At 35.3% G+C, this 21,518-nt stretch overlaps 2 protein-coding genes across 2 annotated transcripts; both read left to right on the forward strand.

Moving 5' to 3' along the window:
• Positions 1-4,186: 4,186 nt before the first annotated feature.
• Positions 4,187-7,034, forward strand: LOC109787682 (G-type lectin S-receptor-like serine/threonine-protein kinase LECRK1). Its single transcript, XM_020346230.2, has 2 exons — positions 4,187-5,030; positions 5,440-7,034. Exons 1-2 carry the CDS (start codon positions 4,187-4,189, stop codon positions 7,032-7,034), a joined length of 2,439 nt encoding a protein of 812 aa, XP_020201819.2.
• Positions 7,035-11,378: 4,344 nt separating this feature from the next.
• On the forward strand, positions 11,379-20,455 carry LOC109787674 (protein EMSY-LIKE 3). The gene is made up of 10 exons (XM_020346218.3): positions 11,379-11,626; positions 12,384-12,598; positions 12,689-12,798; positions 12,929-13,184; positions 13,307-13,513; positions 13,597-13,665; positions 16,836-17,078; positions 17,407-17,475; positions 17,597-17,660; positions 20,084-20,455. Exons 1-10 carry the CDS (start codon positions 11,599-11,601, stop codon positions 20,131-20,133), a joined length of 1,311 nt encoding a protein of 436 aa, XP_020201807.1. The 5' UTR covers positions 11,379-11,598; the 3' UTR covers positions 20,134-20,455.
• Positions 20,456-21,518: the final 1,063 nt, after the last annotated feature.

Raw genomic sequence — 21,518 nt, forward strand, 5'->3', positions numbered from 1 at the left:
GGGATAGAGCTTGACCCATCAGTAGTCTTAAACCCTAGCCCGTAATGCGGGTGTAGATATTGGGTACTCAAGGGATTGATATTCAATATCCGCACCTAGGCTCTTTCTCTAAGGGATTAGGTTTGAGTAAACTCATGGGTTGACTAAGCAATGAATTCAACAAGAGATTAAGGATACATTAGTGTTACGTTTGGTGAAATCTGACCCCCACAACCTCACAATACCACAATACCATTCCTTACCTTTTCCACTCACAAAACAATATTTATTTACAGTTTTCATTCCAATAGTCACAACTTTGAATTCACTGCACAAACTATGAAATTGGAATTATTCTTTAGTCACGAATAGTCAATAAATGCTTATATTACCTTCTAATCCCTGTGGATACGATATTTTTACTACTTGAACGGCCGGTATACTTGCCGTGTTTGAGACCGTTGATAGAATTAAACGAATTTACAAATATTAACAAAAGCACTTCAACGGAAATCTCAACAAGTTTTTGGCGCCGTTGCCGGGGATTAGAATGGCGATTTAGTATTTATAGCTATTTGTGATTTAATCCTTTTTCTTTGTTTTTGTTATTCTTTGTTGAGCAATGAAGTGTTGGAACTAACTTGTGTACTCTAGTCTTCAGCTTTCTCTTGTGTGCAAGGTACTATTATGAGCTGAATTGACCAATCCCTCTGAGCATTGTTGAGCAATCATGAGGTTGACCACAGGGCAAAGGGGAACAAGAGCAACAGGAGGAGAAGGAGATCAGAGCACTTCAAGTTGGTCACTGTCAGGCTCGGGACAGTAAACAAGCGCTTCCTGGGAGGCAACCCAGAGATCTGACTTTATTTATGTGTTTATCGTTTCGTTCGTGTTTTAGATTTCAGTGCTAATGTTTGTCATGCATAGTTGTTTTGTGTTACGTGTTGTTCTGTGCCATATGTGTTGTTTTGTATTATGTGTTGTGTTTTGTGTTATATGTTGTTTTGTGGTATAGGTTGTTTTGTGTTATATGTTGTTGTGTTATGTGTGTTTGTGTTAAGTGTTAAGTGTTTGAATCATGTTTGAATGAGTAAATATAGGGTATATTTTGTTTGGAGTGTGAGAACTGAGGTAACTCTGTTCCTGGTGTGTTCAAGGCCTCCTTTCAACGAAAATTTAGGCAAAACTGACCATATCAGAGTCACGCGCCCGGCGCGCCTTACCTCGCGCCCAGCGCAAGACTCGAATTGTGGTCTCTGGAACCCACCACGCCGGGCGCGCTTAACGTAAGCCCGGCGCGATATCAGAGTTGAAACCTATGTGCTTTTTACTGATAGTAAGCCCGGCGTGCCTGTGTCGCGCCCGGCGAGCACCCTCCTGATGCCACATATTTCTTTGTTTTCAATCATGCTTCTTTGTGTATTTGTTGTGTTTAATTTTGGTCTAAGGTTGTTCTTCATTGTTGTTATTCGTTCTTGGTAGTCACTGTGTTTAATTGCTATGCTCACCATTTCTTTTATGATTATGCTCTTTCACCACTTCTGGTTACTAGGACTTTCAGGTATATACTGGTTGGCCTGGGGACCAGGCTTTTAAGTTGGGGGAGCAGGGCTGCATTGCTAATGCAGATGAGGTGAAGCACCTACTGAGGATGATGACCAGGATGGAAGCAGATGGAGCTCGCCTTAGTTTACCTCTGTTTGCAATTTATTTTCTGTTTGCAATTTATTTTTTTTTTTTTTTTTTTTTTTTCAGTATTTAACTGTTTTTATATATAGTCTTTTTGGTGATTACTCTGTTGGTTCTTTTGTGAATAGTCTGCTTAGCATGGTTTTTAATCTTGTTGATACTTGCTTTGCTTGTGGTTGATTCTGGATTATAGTTTGCTTGATGTTTATGGTGTGTGTACCTTAGACATTTTCAAGTCACATTAGATCTTTAGTTCATGACTAGTTGCATACGGGTTTCAATGTTGATCATAGAACTGAGCTGAGTGTGATAGTTTGTGGATGCATAGCCGGGTGAGATTTGAGCTTAAACATTGATGAGTGAACTACGCTTAAGTTGCATGATAGACTTTGCTTGAGTTTCCCTGGTGGTTTGCTTATGTTGTGCACTTAGATGATCAAGGCATTCACAGTTCCATATTTTGTTAACCAGCTTAGCCAAAAAGCCATCTCCACCTTTCACTTGACCCATACCTTCCTAGGCCTAAACACCACACCTTCCACTTGTCCCAAACCATGAAAAATTAACCATAACCTTTTCCTTGGTTAAGAGAGCAAATTGATGACATCAAATAAGTTTGGGGGAGTTGAAGAATGAGGAATTTGGGAAGAAGAAAGTATGTGGTCAGCCATCCAAAATAAAATATATAAAAAAAAAAAAAAAAAAAAAAAAAAAAATTTAAGATGCAAAAATGTAAATATGCATCTCATAAAGGCTGATGGCTTGGATTCGGTTAAGGGCATGTGCTGAATTGCTGTATTGAGGTATGGAGAGGGACATCAGTGTAAAATCTTAGTTGCTCTCTTAAGCTTTAGCACCTTCATTCCTTGTAAAACCATTAAACTGCTGAGCTTAACCCTATTTGCCTTAGATTGCCCTAACAAAGCCCTTGTGATAAGTTCCTGCATTTGTGTTACCACTGGTTTCATTTGGAAACGAAGAGCAAAGTTGAATTATGTGGCGTGAGTAGTAGACTAGAGAGAAACACTCACCCTGATACACTAGTGTGCATAGAGAGAAACATTTTCCTAGTGAGGATGCATACATAGATAGTCATTACTCTTCTCAGCTCTTTGATCTCTTTTGAAACCTTTGTTTGCACCTTGTCATGTTCTATTGCAATAATTGTGATTGGAAATTCATCTAAGGTTCATGCTTGCGAAAAGAAGATACAAGTAAACTAGGATGTAGAAATTGACTCACTTGCATTGCTTGTTATCTGCTAGATTAATTACCTTTTGCTTGAGGACAAGCAAGGTTCTAAGTTTGGGGGAGTTGTTAAGTCTCAATTTTACCTCTTTTTGGATGAGACTTATTAGACAAATTCCACTCATCCTTTGAACCATTGCAATATAATTATTCTCTTTTTGGTTCATTTTGTGTGCAGATATAACTAACCCAAATTCACCTAACAATACCTTAATCCACCTCTTTTTTGTGCAGGTATTGAGTGAAGAGTGCAAAATTGAATAAGGATGTGGGTGTGGCTTCACCTAGCTAACCCAACCCGAAGCCATTTATAAATATATTTCTTTTCCTGCTTATTCTTTCATTCGCTTTACTATCCTACCAAACAATTAAATAACCATTTCACTTTTTATTCTTTTTTTTTTCTATCTTTCTTTACAAATAAGATAATCACTAGGATTAGGAATATGATGAATAATGAAAGTATAAAGATATAGATTCAATCTCCACTACAGTCATCTTTATAGAAAATCAAAATTATGATAATAATAAACGAAGTTTTTTTATAATCTAAATAAATACCTCTTATTTGTTCAACCATAAATGTACCCATATCCCATGGTGTTATACATTAAAATAAGATTAGCCAAGCAAGTAAAAGAGTAGACCAGGCTAAGCTAATAAAACAAAAGGGCCGGCACGAAATTGTAGCTTATGTATTTGAGGCATTAATTTGGCCACATGCTCTGACTTTCCTTTTCATTCATTCAATTTATGGGAGATTTTTCCTAAGAAAACTTTGGGAGTTGATAGAAAGGTCCATCGGAACAGGTAAAATATTTTAATGGTCACGCGGTGACCTTTCTTCCGAATTATATGCAATTTCGTGTTCATGGTATACCGTGTCATGTAACTCACAATAATTTATTTATTTTTCTCAATTATCTCACTTTTGATTGATTATATTATCTTTGATTCCTTTTCGTGAGAAAGGATTTGTGCGCCTAATCCTAGATTAGATTATAAATTAATTAAAGTAATTGTTTACTAATATAATGATCTAACTTCCCTTGCTACTGTATCATAGACTTGTTTGCAAAGAATTTGTCTTGTTTTTGTTATCAGAAAAAACAAAATGAAAACCAAGACCAAATCAAACAATACGGAGTTAGGTTCCAGTCTTGGACCAACACGCTGAGAATATAACAAGGCAACAAATCCATCCTGCCATAAAATGTTATATTATATGAAATTTTGAATCACAAGTTTCTTAATCAGAGAGCAACAATTAATGGCCTCTTCAACTTTTCTTCACTCATCTTCTTTCCTTCTGCTGATTCTCCATTTTCTCCCATCTGTGTTCAGCCTTACCTGTACTGTTACTAGCATACAGTTAAATTCCTCTCTAGTCACCAATGACACAGTTCCATGGACTTCACCTTTGGGCCACTTTGCCTTTGGTTTCCGAAGTGTTTTATTCGACAACAAGGAATTCAAGTCCGTGCTCGCCGTTTGGTTCAACAAAGACCCCAACCAAACCATAGTATGGCATGCAAAACCAAAACAAGATCCTTCTTTTCCTCCAAGCTCCACGCTGAACCTCACAAGCAAAGGAATTGTAGTGTACCACCCAAATAGCCACGAGATATTGTGGCAACGTCCACAAAATAACAGCGTTCCCTTAGTATCATGTGCTTCTATGCTAGACAATGGAAGTTTCGTGCTTCTTGATAACACTGGAAAACAGGTTTGGGAGAGCTTTGAAGAGCCCACAGATACCATTTTGCCTGGTCAGAATTTAAATAAATCTAAAGACTTCAGGGCACGTCAATCTGACACGAGTTTCTATGATGGCAGTTTTCAACTGAGTTGGCAGGGCGATAGCAACTTGGTTCTTTACTATTCGCCAAAACCGAGCGATGAAACCTCTCAATCTCCAAAACATGATGCTTACTGGGCCACTGGAACTTTCGGAACTGAATCACAGCTCTTCTTTGACGAGTCTGGACACATGTACATAAAGAATGACTCGGGTGTTGTCATCAGTGAAGTTCTGAACGGTGGATCAGACGAGTTCTTGTACATGGCAAGAATTGATCATGATGGGGTTTTCAGACTATATCGCCACAGGAAAGGTGAGAACACATGCAGTATCATCATTTGCTTCATATGCTTCACGATCCGTATCTGATACCATATTCATAAATAGTTCACCTATCTCTAAAGTATCTAAGCTTTTAGAAGAAAAAAGTTTTGAAAATCTAATACAGCTATGAACCTATTTGGATTCGGTCTATAAGAGTTTCTGAGAATTTTTCTGTCAAAAATAAGAAATATTTTCTAGTAGAGAAGATCTTAAAATCCTTTCTAAAATTGTATCCGAACATGTTCTATGTATGAGATATGAGAGAAGAAGCATATTCTTAATAATGTTTCCAATAAGCATATGAATTTTTATACTGTCTTACATGTATTGTTTATTATAGATTTTTAGAATAATGGTATTGTTGTATCTAATATGTATATCGTATCTGTGCATCATAGATGAGAACGCGGTTGCTGGTAGCTGCAGTTCGGGGTGGTGGAGTGTGGTGCAACAGTATCCGCAAGATATTTGTCTTTCCTTCACGAGGCAAACTGGTAATGTTATCTGCGGTTATAACAGCTACTGTGTTGCCATCAATGGGGAGCCAGATTGTCAGTGCCCTGATCATTATTCTCCTTTTGAGCATGACAACCTCACAGGTTGTAGGCCAGATTTTCCACTGCCAAGCTGCAACAAAGACGGGTGGGAGCAGAATAAGGATCTTGTGGATTTCAACGAGTATTCAAATTTGGACTGGCCTCTCTCTGATTATGACATGTTGGTTGGAACTGCAATGGACAAGCATATGTGCAGACAAAAGTGCCTAGAAGATTGCTTTTGTGCTGTGGCCATATATGGTGAGGAAAGTTGTTGGAAGAAGAAGTATCCCTTGAGCAATGGAAGGAAGCACCCTAATGTTACTAGAATAGCTTTTGTCAAGGTGCCTAAAACAAATTTGAAAGAGGGTGAGAGAGAAAATTCTTCCCTTGTGCTTGTCATATCAATACTTCTTGGGAGCTCAGTGTTCCTCAATTTCCTTCTATTGGTTGCATTGTTTGCTGCTTTTTTCATTTTCTACCACAAGAAGCTTTTGAATAATCAAAACTTGTCAGCTTCAACGACAAGGTACTTTACTTACAAGGAGCTTGAAGAAGCAACCACAGGGTTTAAACAGATGTTGGGTCGAGGTGCTTTTGGAACGGTCTATAAAGGGGTGTTAACATCATACACAAGCAGGTATGTTGCTGTGAAGAGGCTAGACAAGGTGGTGCAAGAGGGTGAAAAGGAGTTCAAAACAGAAGTGAGTGTGATTGGACAAACCCACCACAGGAATTTGGTTAGTTTACTTGGCTATTGTGATGAAGGGGAGCATCGTCTTCTAGTGTACGAGTACATGAGCAATGGCTCATTGGCTAGCTTTCTCTTTGGGATCTCAAGGCCTCATTGGAACCAAAGAGTGCAAATTGCTTTGGGGATTGCAAGAGGTTTGACATATTTGCATGAAGAGTGCAGCACTCAGATCATTCATTGTGACATAAAGCCTCAAAACATACTCCTAGATGAGTTGTTCACGCCTAGGATTGCTGATTTTGGGTTGGCAAAGTTGTTGTTGGCTGAGCAAAGTAAAGCTGCTAAGACGGGTTTGAGAGGGACAATTGGTTACTTTGCACCCGAATGGTTTAGAAAAGCTTCGATTACAACTAAAGTAGATGTTTACAGTTTTGGAGTGGTGTTGTTAGAGATCATATGTTGCAAATCTAGTGTTGCCTTTGCTATGGAAAGTGAAGAAGAGGCGTTCATAGATTGGGCATATCGTTGTTATAGCCAAGGGAAAGTGGTTAAATTGGTAGAAAATGATGAGGAGGCAAAGAATGACATGAAGAGGGTGGAAAAGGTTGTGATGGTTGCAATTTGGTGCATTCAAGAGGATCCTTCGCTGAGACCCTCCATGAAGAAGGTTACCCAAATGCTTGAGGGTGTTACGACAGTTTCTGTCCCTCCTCGCCCTTCCATATTCACTACATCATCGTTTAAAACTTCATTTATTTTGTAATTGTTGAGTGTTATTTATCTAGTAGTTTTTATTAGTTTTATATTACTTTAATTATAAATTTATTTTTTATGAAATTATTATTATTATTTTCTCTAAGATTTTTATTATTCTCTACTATTATATCACCACGCTTTTGTTATTAACAATAATGGTAGTAATATGAATGATGCATTACTTTAAGATTAATAGATTATTAATATAGTTTAAGTTATTTAAGTAAATTTGTTAATTTGTTACTTTAAGATTAATAAATTATTAATTATTTGGTGCATTTGAGCAAGATGGACATGATTTTCAACCCACCATCACAAGGTGGGTTAACCGTTCTGTTTTAGGTCGATTAGTGGTTGAACAAGTCATAACAAGACTGATTAATTTATTTTTTGACCCATAATTGTCAATTGTGAGTCAATAAAAAAAGAAATCAAAAGTTTATCTTGTAGAACAATGATAAACACACAATAGAGTTGTTGGGATACAAACAAATTCTACATCGGTAAAATAAGACAAGAAATAACGACTTATATAACACAAAACATATTTCAATGATCTAGAGGCCTTTTGGATAATAACCAAAAGCAAAACCGTGAGAGTTTATGCCTAAAGCGGACAATATCTCATCATTGTGAAATATGTTTATGTAATAATATTAGAGACGCAAGGTTAGATACGGTAACAACCCTTATAACCCCTCATAACATATAATGTGATATATAAAAGATAGATTTCGTTGCATGAAATGTTAGGTTTTTGGGTAATAATAAAAAACAAAACCGTGAGGGCTTAGGCCCAAAGCAGATATCATAACATATAATGTGATATATAAAAGATAGATTCCGTTGCATGAAAGATTAGGTTTTTGGGTAATAATCAAAAGCAAAACTGAGGGCTTAGGCCCAAAACGGACAATATCTCATCATTGTAGAGTATGCTTGTGTAATGCTCCTCTGATAAAAATAACTCTTATAAAATCTCCCTTCATACAAATATCATAAAATAACCCCATCAAGAGTGACATTCACGAGCCCCAAAAATAACTCATCTACTGTTTGCAGATGATTGCTTCTTGTTTAGTAAAGCCACTCCACATGACTGCTCCAAACTTCGAGAAATCCTAGATTTGTATGAAAGAGCATCCGGTCAATCAATAAATTTCCAAAAGTCAGAGATTTTTTATAGCCGTAATACCCCAAACAATATTCGAATATCCATCAATTCGGAGCTACATATCACAGAAAGCATTAGCACTAGCAAGTATCTTGGCTTACCCTCCATGATTGGACGAAAGAAAAAGGCTTTGTTCAACCAAATCAAGGATCGTATATGGAAGATAATACAAAGCTGGAAAGGAAAACACCTCTCAAAGGCAGGGCGTGAGGTCCTCATAAAATCAGTAGCCCAATCCATACCTACGTACTGCATGGGAGTTTTTGTTAATACCCACCTCTCTAGGAGAAGAGATCCAAAGGATGTTGAACTCCTTTTGGTAGGGGTTAAACAGACAAAGAAACAAAGGCATCCACTGGTTAAACTGGGAGAAATTATCTATGAGAAAAGAATACGGCGGAATGGGATTTCGGCACATTTATGGCTTTAACCTAGCCATGCTAGGGAAGCAAGGTTGGAGACTCCTTTCCAACCCCGATGCTATATTATCAAGAGTTTTCAAAGCAAAATATTTCCCAAGAGGGGACTTTTTGGAGGCCCAGCTGGGTCACAATCCAAGTTATGTATGGCGTAGCATCCATGCTTCACAGGTAGTGGTAAAAGGCGGCCTAAGATGGTGCATTGGTAATGGAAGAAGTTTGAAGGTTTGGCATGACCCATGTCTCCGTAATCCCACAAATTCCTACGTAACAACACCTATTCCAAAAGGACATGAAAACCTCACAGTAGCAGAGCTTATCGACATGAATGAGAGAAAGTGGAATCAAGACCTCCTATCTATTTTTTTTGGGACAGAAGACATTAGAGATATTTTTTCTATTCCTCTCCTAAACTTACACTAGCACGACACACCATCATGGAAGCTCTCACGCAAAGGTTCTTACTCCATGAAGTCTGCTTATTATTACGTGAAGGAATCACTTATATCCAATACGCATCTTCATGTGCCAAGAAACTGGAAACAACTCTGGAGCTTGAAAGTCCCGAATACCATGAAGATCTTTCTATGGAGAATAGCTTGAGGGTGTCTACCATCACGAATGAATCTACAGCAGCGTGGAATCCCCTGTACTTCTCTATGTGCGCACTGCAGCCTAAACCAAGAAAATGAATGGCATATTTTCTTTGGATGCCAAACAGCAGAATCAATTTGGATGACCTCCGGTTTATGGCCATCGATAAATGCCTATATTGACAACGGAGAGGATTTTAAGGATACTATTTTCTCCCTAATATCAAACCTGCATCATGATATTGCATGTAAAGTCATAGTTATCCTATGGTCCATTTGGAGGAATCGAAATGATAAGGTATGGTTTGGCACTACAACTCCACCTGGGATAGCAGTCCATAAGGCCATGCAAAGATACTCAGAATGGCAGTTTGCAAAAGTAAAAGACAAATCAACCTCCCAACAGCAAAACACATGTTAACACTTGGACCAAACCACTCCCAGGTTTGCTAAAATGTAATGTAGATGCAGCTGTCTTCAAGGAAGAAAATATTATGGGTTTCGGCCTATGCATTAGGAACGTTGATGGAAGTTTTATTAAAGCTAAATCCAGTTGGCAACAAGGTTTCATAAACTCCCAAGAAGCTAAAGCTCTAGCCCTCTTAGAAGCTCTCACATGGCTTAGTGATATGGGCATCACAAACGCTATTATAGAAACGGACTCCAAGCAAGTAGTTGACGATGTACTAAGCTCCACCTCTATTCCCACAGAATACGGTCATGTTTTACGTAAATATCAATTAGTACTACAATCTCACTCAAACCTAATGGTAAGGTTCATAAGGAGACAAACAAATCAGGTTGCTCACACCTTAGCTAGGGCGTCCAGATTTCATGCTAGCTCACTAGTTTTGATTTAATTCCACCTTGTATTGAAATTCTTATTTTTAATGATTTAAGTTGATTTGGTTTGCTTCAAAAAAAAAAAAAGAGTGACATTCACGAGAATGATTGTTACGATGAATCCTTATCAACTTCAGAGTCACATAGAGACCTTTTAATGTCAAGATCATAATAAATGCTCATTAATGGGCTAACGAGGAAAGATGAACCAAGATTTTTAGGATATAAAAAATAACCTAAATTACAAGTTTTAAAAACTCTTTCACATTAACTCTTATTTGGATATATGCTAAAGAGCTCTTTTCAAAATTAAAAATTAAAAATAACCTCTAAGTCTATTTTTTTTTTTTGTAAATAAGTCTATCAAAGTAGTTATAATTGATAAGAATGATCACAAACTCCTTTATATTTATGGATAAAAATAAGTCAGACCTTAAATAAGACTTATAGTTTAACCTCTTTAAAACCTAATCTGGCCCGACCTGTTTAATAAAAAGGTCAAGTTAGACTTATAAAAAAACTTATTAGACATAATAGCTATATTTATATAATATAATAAAAATTAATATATATATATATATGTATATATTATTAAAAATATAAAAAAAATTTATAAAATAAAAATAAACTATTAATATTTAAAATATTTTTTATATATTTATTTTTTATTATAAATTTATGATCTGCGCATAAATGTACATCAACATATATGTTTATACATAAATTATTCCTTCAATAAAAAATAATTTAATTTTTTTCAAATATAATCAAAATTTCTCTACATCTTATAAAAGAATGAGTTATATAAAGATTATCCCTTTTGTCAATAATTTCTCTTTAACCGCATGTATCGATAAAAATTAAACATGACAATTTACATAAATTTCAAACTACAAGATCAGAGGATAACTAATGACCAGAAATTAAAAGAACAATTATACCAATTTTCTTCCATATGCACCTCCGTTAAAAATCACTACACATGATATATCTAATACCTTAATAAATTATCAAAATAAATTTGTTATTTTTCTTTTTTTAACGGAGTCACATATTTTCTTTTTCACTAGTGAAAAATAATTGAACTTATATTATTTTAGGTTAAATTGAATTTGATATATTTATATTTAAAAACAAATTAAATAGATAAAAAAATGAAAAAGTACAATAAAAACAAATTAACGGTAAAGTAACAAAAATGATAAGATTGAACGGATGTTTTCATCCAATCCAATTCGAAGAACAGCTCTATTGTTGTAATTTTATTATTATTTTTTTAAAAAAAATATATGTTATAGAGAAAGCGAAGAAAAAGCGAATTAGGGATAGAAAGTTGGAGGGTATTTTGTAATTTTGCGTTGTGACGGTGGCTGAGTGTCCGAGTCGGAGTCGGAGTCCGAGTCCGAGTTGACTCGCCGCGATCTCATACTCATTCATTCTCTCCGACCCACAAACCTAACCTTTTTTTTGGCTTTGTTTGTTGTGTTGTGTTCTGCAAACTCATTCGTTCATAATTTCATTGCGTGGATCTGCAAACTGGCTATGGACTACGAACCCTACGACAGTAGCGGTAAGCTCTCTACTCTCTTCTCCTTCTAGGGTTAGGGTTTCTCTCTCTTCTTTTTATTTTATTCTTCAATCTGTCAAGTTTTCATTTCTTTTTCTTCCAAATCCAAACTCGTTCGGAAAAAATAATAAAACAACAGCTACCGCTATTGATTCGTTTCCCAATTATTGGCTGCTTTTCTTTTTTTCTTTGGTTTTCGATTAATCGCTGCTGGGGTAAGTTTGGTGATTTTTTGTTCATGCTCGTTTGCTGGTTGACCTAAAATTTTGGGGGTGAATAGGGGGGTTTTAATTGAGAAGGAAAACAGTATGATTTGAAGTTTTAGCAGCTTTTAATTGCATGCTTTATGCATTCAAGATCCTTGAATGTCTCTTTTTCACTCTGTTCTTTTGAATGATTTACTGACATTGACCAACTTTGAATTCAAGTTCAGAATGATTAGCTGTATGGGTGCTTTTATTAATGGTCAAATGCTTCCATTAATGCATTGAATTAATTCGAACATGGTGAGGAGCTGGTGACTTTTAGTATTAATTGTTTTCAGCCAAGCAAAGCAAAAGCTTGTAGTTGATTGTTATGCTGGGTTTGTTATGTAGCTACTACTGCGACTCCTTGCGCAGAGAAGTATTAGTTGCAATGTGTTTCCTGTGCATGAGTTTAATTTTTTGCCAGTGCTGAAAAATATGGGGGTTATTTGCATCATGGGTTTGAGATTTGGACTTGGTTGTTTTGTCTCTTGACTTGAATAAAATGATTGCAGGTACTGATGATGATCTTCCACCAACCCATCAAAATAGAATTCCCAGGGGAGGAGGAGGACGCCTAGCTGGGAATGGAAGATCTGCTGTTGGGTCAATTCCGTACCCAAGAATGTATGGTGAAATTGATATGGAGGCCCAGATTCATCAACTTGAGCAAGAAGCATACAGTTCAGTTCTAAGAGCCTTTAAAGCTCAATCCGATGCCATTACTTGGGTATATTTTATTAGTTTGTTTCTTTGAGTCAGATGTTTTTAAATTTTTTATTGAGTTTAAATGTCTGCTCCATGATATGATTTTCTTCAGGAGAAAGAAAGCTTGATTACGGAGCTGAGAAAAGAACTGAGATTGTCAAATGAGGAACACCGAGAACTTTTAGGTCGGGTTAATGCAGATGATGTGATACGGAGGATAAGGTATGTTAAAATAGTGAAGTAAGCCTTTTGTTGGTCTACATCTATGCTTTCAAAATGAGTTTGTCATGAATTTCCACGTGTGCACTGTTATTTTGTTGTTAATAAATGTTTTGCTGGACAATGACATCAGGGAATGGAGACAGGCAGGTGGACATCAGCCTGGTGTACTTAGTACTGGTCAAGGTCTTCATGATTCAATTCCCAGTCCCACGGTCTCTGCATCTCGCAAAAAGCAGAAGATTACGCCGTCTGTGCCACCATCACGATCTTTTGGTGGGCCTTCTCCTCCATTTCACCCCCAAACAGTGACTGCACCCCATCAACCATCTTCTTCTGCAGCGAAACGGGGATCTGTTCCTGGGTCTAAAGGAAAGAAGCACAAACCTGTGAGTGGGTTATATATATACACACACACACACACACTTTAGTGTGTCCTTCTTTTCTTTGTACATATGGTCACCTAGTTAAGGTTTGGCAATATTATTGTGTTTTGTTCTTTCATTTGCAGGGTCAAATATTACCTGGTGTCTCTTCAATGAAGCAGTATCCATCCTCGGGACCAGGTGGAAGGAGTCAAGTACCTAATAGAGCTGTCATGGGTGAGCATGCTGAGGGAGCATCGTTTGATTCATTGATTGGTAGGAGAGTACGGACAAGATGGCCTGATGACAATAACTTTTATGAAGCTGTTATCACGGACTACAATCAAGCTGATGTATTTACAGCCCTGAAATATTTTGGAATTTGTTTTCCTTCAATATGTTGCTTAATTGTTTACTTCTGTTCCAAACTTTTCAGGGACGACATAATCTGGTCTATGACATGGGGAGTACAAATGAAACATGGGAATGGGTTAATCTATCAGAGGTACATCTGGTGCTTTATCCTGTCTCCTGCAGTGGGATCTTGGAATAATTCTCTCATATTTTACAGTAATTGTCTTTAGTAAACTGTGGTTGTAAACATCCATGTCTAAAATGGAATTGAGAAAGTAAGAAAAATGAGGCTGCTGCTATTGACTTCTCTCTCGCAAAAAAGTGCTGATATTGTTTCCCTGTGTTAATAATCTGTTCATGATTTTGTTCCTTGATGTCTCCTCATGATAGCAAACTACTTATTTTGTCTCTTTGAGTTTGCAATCAATGAATTCAAAATTGATATTTGATTTGATGTTCAATAATACTTAAATAGTCTATTATGATAGTTGGGAACATGGGAATTGAAAAAGAAAATAAAAGACCTTGATTTAGAATATGGTTTAATACTCTTTGTTGTTTACTATTTTTAATTTTTAACTAGAGTTGCAAAAAAGTTTTATTGTCTGGGGTATGTACTATATAATATTATATTATTACCAAGGAAAGTGGGAGTTTATAATTTTTTAATCTTCCAAATTTCTTATGTTGGTCATTTTTAAATTAAAGCACGATCCCATCAAATTCTTTAGTATCTATGACTCCTTGATATGTCCTTTTTTCTGCCATATCCAAATATTGAGCATAAGACTTTATGATCTAGAAGTATACATTTTTACTAGGTAGTTAGTGACCCAAAAAAATGCTATATATCTATCCTGAAGATTGTTGTTGGTACACAAAACTTGGCATGTCTTTGTTATTAAGACTAAAATAACAAAGGGAAACTATGGGTAGGGCTTGAAAAAGAATGGGTGGACCTTGCAAAATAGAGGTATTTTTTATGCCGATATGAAATCAGAGTAGTCTGTAATGGCATTGGCAAAGTTTTTCGGCAATCTTTCTGTGTGTGGCGGAGTGAGTGGTAGCCACTTCCAAAAGCTCTGTCATGGTTTTTAGCAGCACTGGTAATGGCAGGTCATATGGGTGGGGGTTGTGGCTGTGATGCATAAGGATTCATCTGCAGGCAGGTGGTTAGATCTGGTCCAGTTTCACCTTTGAGGCTGCTGCTTCTTTTTCTCTCTAGCCCATATATTGGAGAACCCTCAATCTATTTGGATGGTATCAAAAATGTTGTCTAAAAAATTTATTCTCTATGCTGCAGTCTGTACAACTGTCTTTTGTGGACACTCATACCTCTGTTGTGCTTTTTGTCTGATACCCAATTTTGTGTCCTTTGCAATGTATGTGTTTTTCTCCTTTCATAGAGTTTTTTGTTCTTTGAAAATTGATTAAAATTAAAAAATGGAAAGATATTCCTGACCAAAAAAAGGCATCATCACCATCCTTTGATAATTCAGATCACTGCCCTTGTATCCTTTTTGTAATTGATGTCATTGTCCTTCTTTTGGCAATAACTCATTTTATCTGTCTATTGGTTATTCTTTTAACATTTGTTGTTGGTAATTTTTTGTGTTATTTACAACACTTGATCTAAGATGAATGATGAATGCTACTTAAATGTTAAATTGCAGTGTTATTTTATTTTTTGTTTTATGTCCAAAATTTTGTTGTTTTTAAACCTATTTTTAAAGTATTTTTATTCTCTTATTGTGGCTGCTACATGGTCCTATATACTGTATAGTTTAAACTTTTAAAGAATAAAGAGTACAAAAATGGTAGTTGGCTAATCCAGGTTGAAAACTTAACAAAAACCCCAAGTAGAGAGCAAAATTAGAGATTGGCTGCACTGTATATTAGAAGATTTGCAAAAAACCTAGCTATGTTTGGACTGTGGATATCTTATAATTGGTGGAATAGAATGGGCCAAAATTGCTATACCATTGTTTGGATAGTTTATGATAGAGTGGAGTGAAATTTCTATTTCATTGTTTAGGAAGTGGATGAAATGCTAATCCATAATTATTACTACTACTACTACTATTATTATTATTATTATTATTATTATTATTATTATACCATCCCTTACCCTGAAGTTGGGAGGAAGAAAAATAGAATTGGATGGAGTGAAATGCAGTACACTCCATTTGGTTCCATAACATTTCATTCTATTTTTAACAATGACAACCAACATCATTTTATACCATTTGACATTGCTTCATTTCATTTCTTTCCATCAATTCAAAATAAGCTAAGATAGAGACTTAAAACATATTTTAGGGCTTCCAGCTGTGCTTTAGCCATTAAAGGGGTAATCTAGGGAATTCCTTGCACTCAGACATGAAATAAGGGTTTCCACTCATTCATTCACGTACATGTCTGAATTACCTATTCATTGCTGAATATGGGGAAAACATATTAATTAAGCTCCAAATTTTGAATATCTTTAGAAAGATTTCCATTTTAAATGTTGAAATTGTATTTAAAGGAAATTATGAGCTGTTAATATAATGAATCGGTAACAGGAATGTACTAATGCTGAGTACAGTCAGGAACTTTAGGTGCTGAATATTTTCAGCCCTTCCTCTTGTGTTCATTTTTTTGTCATTTTCAAACAAGTACCACTAAATAGTTTTAGTGCTGTCTTTGTATACTATTTTAACCTTCGAATTAAGTATGTAATTTTTATTCAGCATACTTGAATTTAAAATGTAGATTTGAACCTAACTCAACCCTATAAAATCATTATGTAAGGTGAGGATACTTTGTTGACCTTATATATTGTTAATGTGGGATTTAGGTTTTTTTTCAATACACCTACTTATGCAAAACACTATTGGGTCTAGTGCATGGATAAATGGTGGATGAACTTTTTTAATGATCTAGGATAGACTTTGATACCATTTTAGTCTATCTCAACTTTATAAAATTAGCTTGTAAAGTGATGGTTGTCCTCTACTAATATATATTCTTTGTTGGCTTTATCTGTAATTGGTGTGAGACTTAGGTTTCTCTCAATACTGGATTAGTGCAACCACTGATATTGCATGAATAGAAACCCCTAGTGAAACAAAGAACATTTTGACTTGTTTAAACTTTCATTTAATCCCTGATTGTGGTATTTTGATCTTCCTAGGGTGGAAGACTTGATCTTCATACGCACATCTGGAATGTTTAATAACATCTAGAATATGGTTTTAAAAATTATTCCCTTGCTATATGTTCAACACTTGTTAATAATATATTGCTTTTGCTAATTCAGATGCAGTATTTTAACTGCAGATATCTCCCGAAGATATTCAGTGGGTAGGTGAGGATCCTGGAATCAATCATCGTGGGGGTTTTGGAGGCTCTGGTCATGGGATGAATAGGTCTGTAGGACGTGATGGTGTTCCTGGAGCTGGAAGAGGTAGAGGAGCTACAAAGGGGCAATCCAGAAAAGATTTTTTGTCATCACAGAATGGCATAGGAAAGAAGGCGCCTGATGATATACAAATACTTCACACAGACACACTAATCAAAGAGGTAATGGAAAACAGTTCAATCCGAATATTCTTTGTTTGAGATAGTTTGGACTGTCATAGAGCTTCAATTGATAAAGCAATAAAATATAATGCCGAGCACAATGCAACACCTTCTGCCTGATTACAAACATACGCTAATAAATAACTGCCATCAATTGTTTTCTATGAATAACTTCAAAGAGGCAGTTTCTTATTCTAATACAGAACAGTTAATATAGAATAAGTTATTTTCTATCACATTTTAAAATACATGACTGCTCATCTGATTTATTTATTAGTTCCCTTCAATCCTTTATTTCATATATTTAAGTTTCTGATGGACTTGACAGGTGGAGAGGGTATTCAGTGCAAATCACCCTGATCCCCTTGAAATTGAGAAAGCAAAGAAAGTATTGAAGGTGAGGAGACAAGACAAATAATTATATTTTCTCTGCCATTATATGTACTTAAAGCTATTGACTTATTTGATTTTCTTGCAAATGGTGCATATATGCCTGATCTAAATTTCATTCAATGCAGGATCACGAGCAGGCTCTTATTGATGCAATTGCAAGACTTAACGATCTTTCTGATGGTGAAAGCGGTACATCTCAGTTTCTGTACCCCTTATTGCAGTATTTCTGATTTTTTTCTTTTCCTAAATAGCCTTCTAGAGTTTGTTTCAGAGTGATTATAATCTCCCAATTCAGCTGATTTTTTTTTTGGAAAAAAAAAATTTGTTTGCTGAAAACAAAATTTGGGACAACTTGAATTTGGATCAACTTATTTTTTTTTCTTGAAAAATAAACTGTTCTGGTTAAGCTGAAAATTTGAAGCTTATAATTATTTTTTAACAGTTTTTTTTCCTTTTAAGCTAATTTACTACATAAAAACTTGTTTTGTTGTTGTATCCAAACGAAATTAAATATCTTAAAATTGTTTGTCAACAAACATACCCAAATAAAATTTCATTTTGATTATAATCAATTATAGCAATAATCCAGTATTGAAATAATATAATTTATCACAGCTTTTCCAAACACTGTAAATGGTAGTAATTAATTGCAGACAGTGGTGTGAAGTAGTAAAAATGTGCTAAACAAAATAATCCAAATAGCTTATAAATTTAGTACCATAAACTAATGAACTAAAATATTGAACTCTCATTACTGTAAATGGTAGTAATTAATTGCAGACAGTGGTGTGAAGTAGTAAAAATGTGCTAAACAAAATAATCCAAATAGCTTATAAATTTAGTACCATAAACTAATGAACTAAAATATTGAACTCTCATTACTCAAAAAAATTCTTGTTATCATATCCATATAAGTGCCTGTTTTTTGATTCATCTAATTTTTTTTAATCCATCAAATAAGTGCCTGTTTAGATCAACTTATTTTGATGATATAATAATTTTTTTAAGAAAAGGAAAAATGTTCCCATCCACACCCCCCGCCCCCTAATCAATAAAGGATGGTCCAAAAGTTTATAAATTACCATACACAATAATGCTAGTAGTTTATAAATTTAGTAACATAAACTAATGAACAACAATATGAATTCTCAATACTCAGAAAAAAAAATCATGTTATCATATCCAAATAAGTGCCTGTTTAGATCAACTTATTTTGATGAAATAATTTTTTATTTCAAGCTTAGTAAGAGAGTTTTTGAAGTAAAGAAAAAACGGTTCCCCCCAAAAGACCAATACCAAACGTGAGAGTATCACTAAAGGATGGTGATGTGAATTTCCATAAGAAAGGTCAATGCTGCCTTTCCATTGTTGAATACATTTTCAATAAAAAAAAATAATGTGGGTGTTCCTGTATAGATCATGTTTGTAATTATGAGTAAAGGGCAGAAGTGTGATTTGGGGTTGTAACAACTTTGGTTATATTGCAAGGAGAATGGGAAGAAGGGGAAATGTTAGAATAAAAGCAAAAACAAAATGGAGAAGTTGGAAAGGTAGGGGGAGAACATCCATCCAGTGATTAGTGCGTTTTGAGGCCTTTGGGCAGAGGTTTTCAGACCTTCAAAGTTCTGTAGTCTTTTGTTCTATTGTTTTGTGTGATTCTGACCTCTGTAATTGGGCTTTATCCCTATTTCTTTGAATTAAAAGTTTAGCTTCAAGCAAAATTTTAATAAACAAGATTGACCACATTTGGGAACCTCATGAGCACTTTAAAAAGTAACAGAAAGTTTTTTCAAGAAGCTGCTGTCAAATCAGAGCTGAACAGCCCCAGGGTGAATTGGCCAGGCCTGGCTGGGAAAAGGGAAGATGGGTTTTGTTAACAAAAAATGTCTGGGCTGTGTAGTTTATCCTATCAGAGGGCATATACCTTGCCCATTTATTGTAGTGGCTGCAACGGCTGCTTTTTGTTGACAAGATTCTGTCCACTTATGTCATGATGGCAAGATGTGTGCCTCACCTGTAGCTTCCAGTGGCCATGAACCATGATCCGATGCATCATAGGTCATATCACGAAAATAGGAAGGCCAGTTAAAATGTAGTGCGATTTGTAAAGGTTTTTAGTTTCACTGTTATATAGGAGTACTCAAAATTAGAAGCTGGACCAGTAGATGAATTTCACTTTTCCTTCAATTGTTCAACATCAGTGGTTATTTTCATTTCAAATATTCTCCTTCCCGTATGGCATCTAAAACAAGCATGGCTCAATGATAATGAAGTTATGAAGCGAGGATATGAAATGAAATGAGATACAAGTATGATGTGGGGTGGAAATTAAAGTATGGCATACTACAAACAATTATTTCCACCATTTTGGTAATACACAATCATGTTAATGTTGGGTTTGAATACGGGGCTGATACACAGACGTCCACCTATTTGCAGCATCGATGTTTCTAAGGATGGTTGCTGCTTCCAATTATTCATAGAAGTAATGTCAATAAAACATGATAATGCATTTTACCACATTCTGTGCTATTCAAATTAAACTGAGTCAGCCATTCTGAACCCAGTTATCTGTTAGCAAACCAAATTTGATGTTTTTATTGTTTATACAGATGGGGCTGGCCACCATTTCTCACATGCTCAATCAATGGATCGAGAGTGATGATCGAGGAGTACCTGTTGTACACAATGAGCAGAGGAGGCATTATGGTAGCATAATTCTGGAAAAGGGTGTATTTCTCTTGTATTATGACATAAAGATTATTACCCTCTAACAGTTTATAGCCGTAGGCATGGTTCTTGTGAATTAGGCATTATCTAGGATGGCAAATATTGTAGTTTGGTAATAATTATTTATTTCAGTTTGAAAGTTGACCTAGGACCAGCTGATACTTGTATAATTCTCTCATTAGTGATTAATGTGTGGTAGTGTATAAATTCTTGTATTTGATGTGTCAATTTGGTGTCCACTTTTCAACTTTGCACATCCTTGAGTAACTATTTTTCATGTTTGTTTCTAATTGACCTATGGATCCTAATGTGAAAAGTGACGTTCTTTTCTTAGGACTAGGGTGACACTTGGCATATTAGTCATTAAAGAGAAAATTAATGGTTGATATTTTAACAAGTGATTTGTTATGCATGTGTATATAATATTAATTATTAATTTTTCAATACCAATTTAGACTATTTACTTTACTCTAAAGTGACTTATTTTAAAGGGCAGGATCTTCAGTTTTTGGATCCGTATACAGCCAATGAACATGGTCATTGTCATTATTGCATTAAAACTAGATTAACGTTTGGATTCCTATTATCTGCCTCAGAACAGAACGTCTAGGATTAAATTTCACAAAATATCTTTATCTATTTATATCATTGTTTGTTTAAATTAAGTGTTCTGTAAACTTTGATATATGTTTGCGTTGGCACCACGTGTTTGGCGCAAAAGTCCCATGACCTTTGTATGGGGGAGTTAGATAATCACCGAGTTTGTCTATTTTCAATTCGTGTCATTATCCCAATGAACCTAAACAAATGCTCGAAAGTTAAAGCTAATTTAAAAAATAAAAAAAATAAAAAATTTCTGTATGAAGTTCTTCAGGCAGATAAGAATTATCTCATGCTTGCGTTTATCTTTTTGCTCAATAATTCTGTTCCTGTAGTTTTGGCCATCAATAATTGTGTTCTATTCTACTTGTCTATTCAATCCTCAATTCGTTACTGGGCCCTACCTTGGAGCAATATAATCCAGTACCATGGTGGAATGGGTTGTTGCTTTTCCATTTATATTTGTGTTGCTAAATTCTTTCTTACGTGCTCTCCACTTTCCGGTGAAACTAATTACGAAAAGTATTCCAGATTTTTGTTATATAAATATTTTCTTTATTCATTAAAAATTACAATAACGAACGTAATTTGAACCTAAGAATCAGCCTGCATATATTACTTCACTTTCCCACTAGTAGCCCAATCTTGTGGTTAAACAATTTATATACAAGTACTTTACGTTGAACACTTATTAAAGTACTCAATTAAGATGTTTAT

The sequence above is a fragment of the Cajanus cajan genome, chromosome 8 (genome assembly GCF_000230855.2).
Source record: "Cajanus cajan strain Asha chromosome 8, NIPB_CcT2T_4, whole genome shotgun sequence".
Classification (NCBI taxonomy): Eukaryota; Viridiplantae; Streptophyta; class Magnoliopsida; order Fabales; family Fabaceae; genus Cajanus; species Cajanus cajan.

Coding starts and splice junctions, on each gene's coding strand:
- LOC109787682 (XM_020346230.2), top strand. CDS start 4,187: ATGGCCTCTTCAACTTTTCTTCACTCATCTTCTTTCCTTCTGCTGATT. Junction 5,031..5,439: donor ACTATATCGCCACAGGAAAG/GTGAGAACACAT, acceptor TGTGCATCATAG/ATGAGAACGCGGTTGCTGGT.
- LOC109787674 (XM_020346218.3), top strand. CDS start 11,599: ATGGACTACGAACCCTACGACAGTAGCG. Junction 13,666..16,835: donor AATGGGTTAATCTATCAGAG/GTACATCTGGTG, acceptor TTTTAACTGCAG/ATATCTCCCGAAGATATTCA. Junction 17,079..17,406: donor CAGACACACTAATCAAAGAG/GTAATGGAAAAC, acceptor TGGACTTGACAG/GTGGAGAGGGTATTCAGTGC.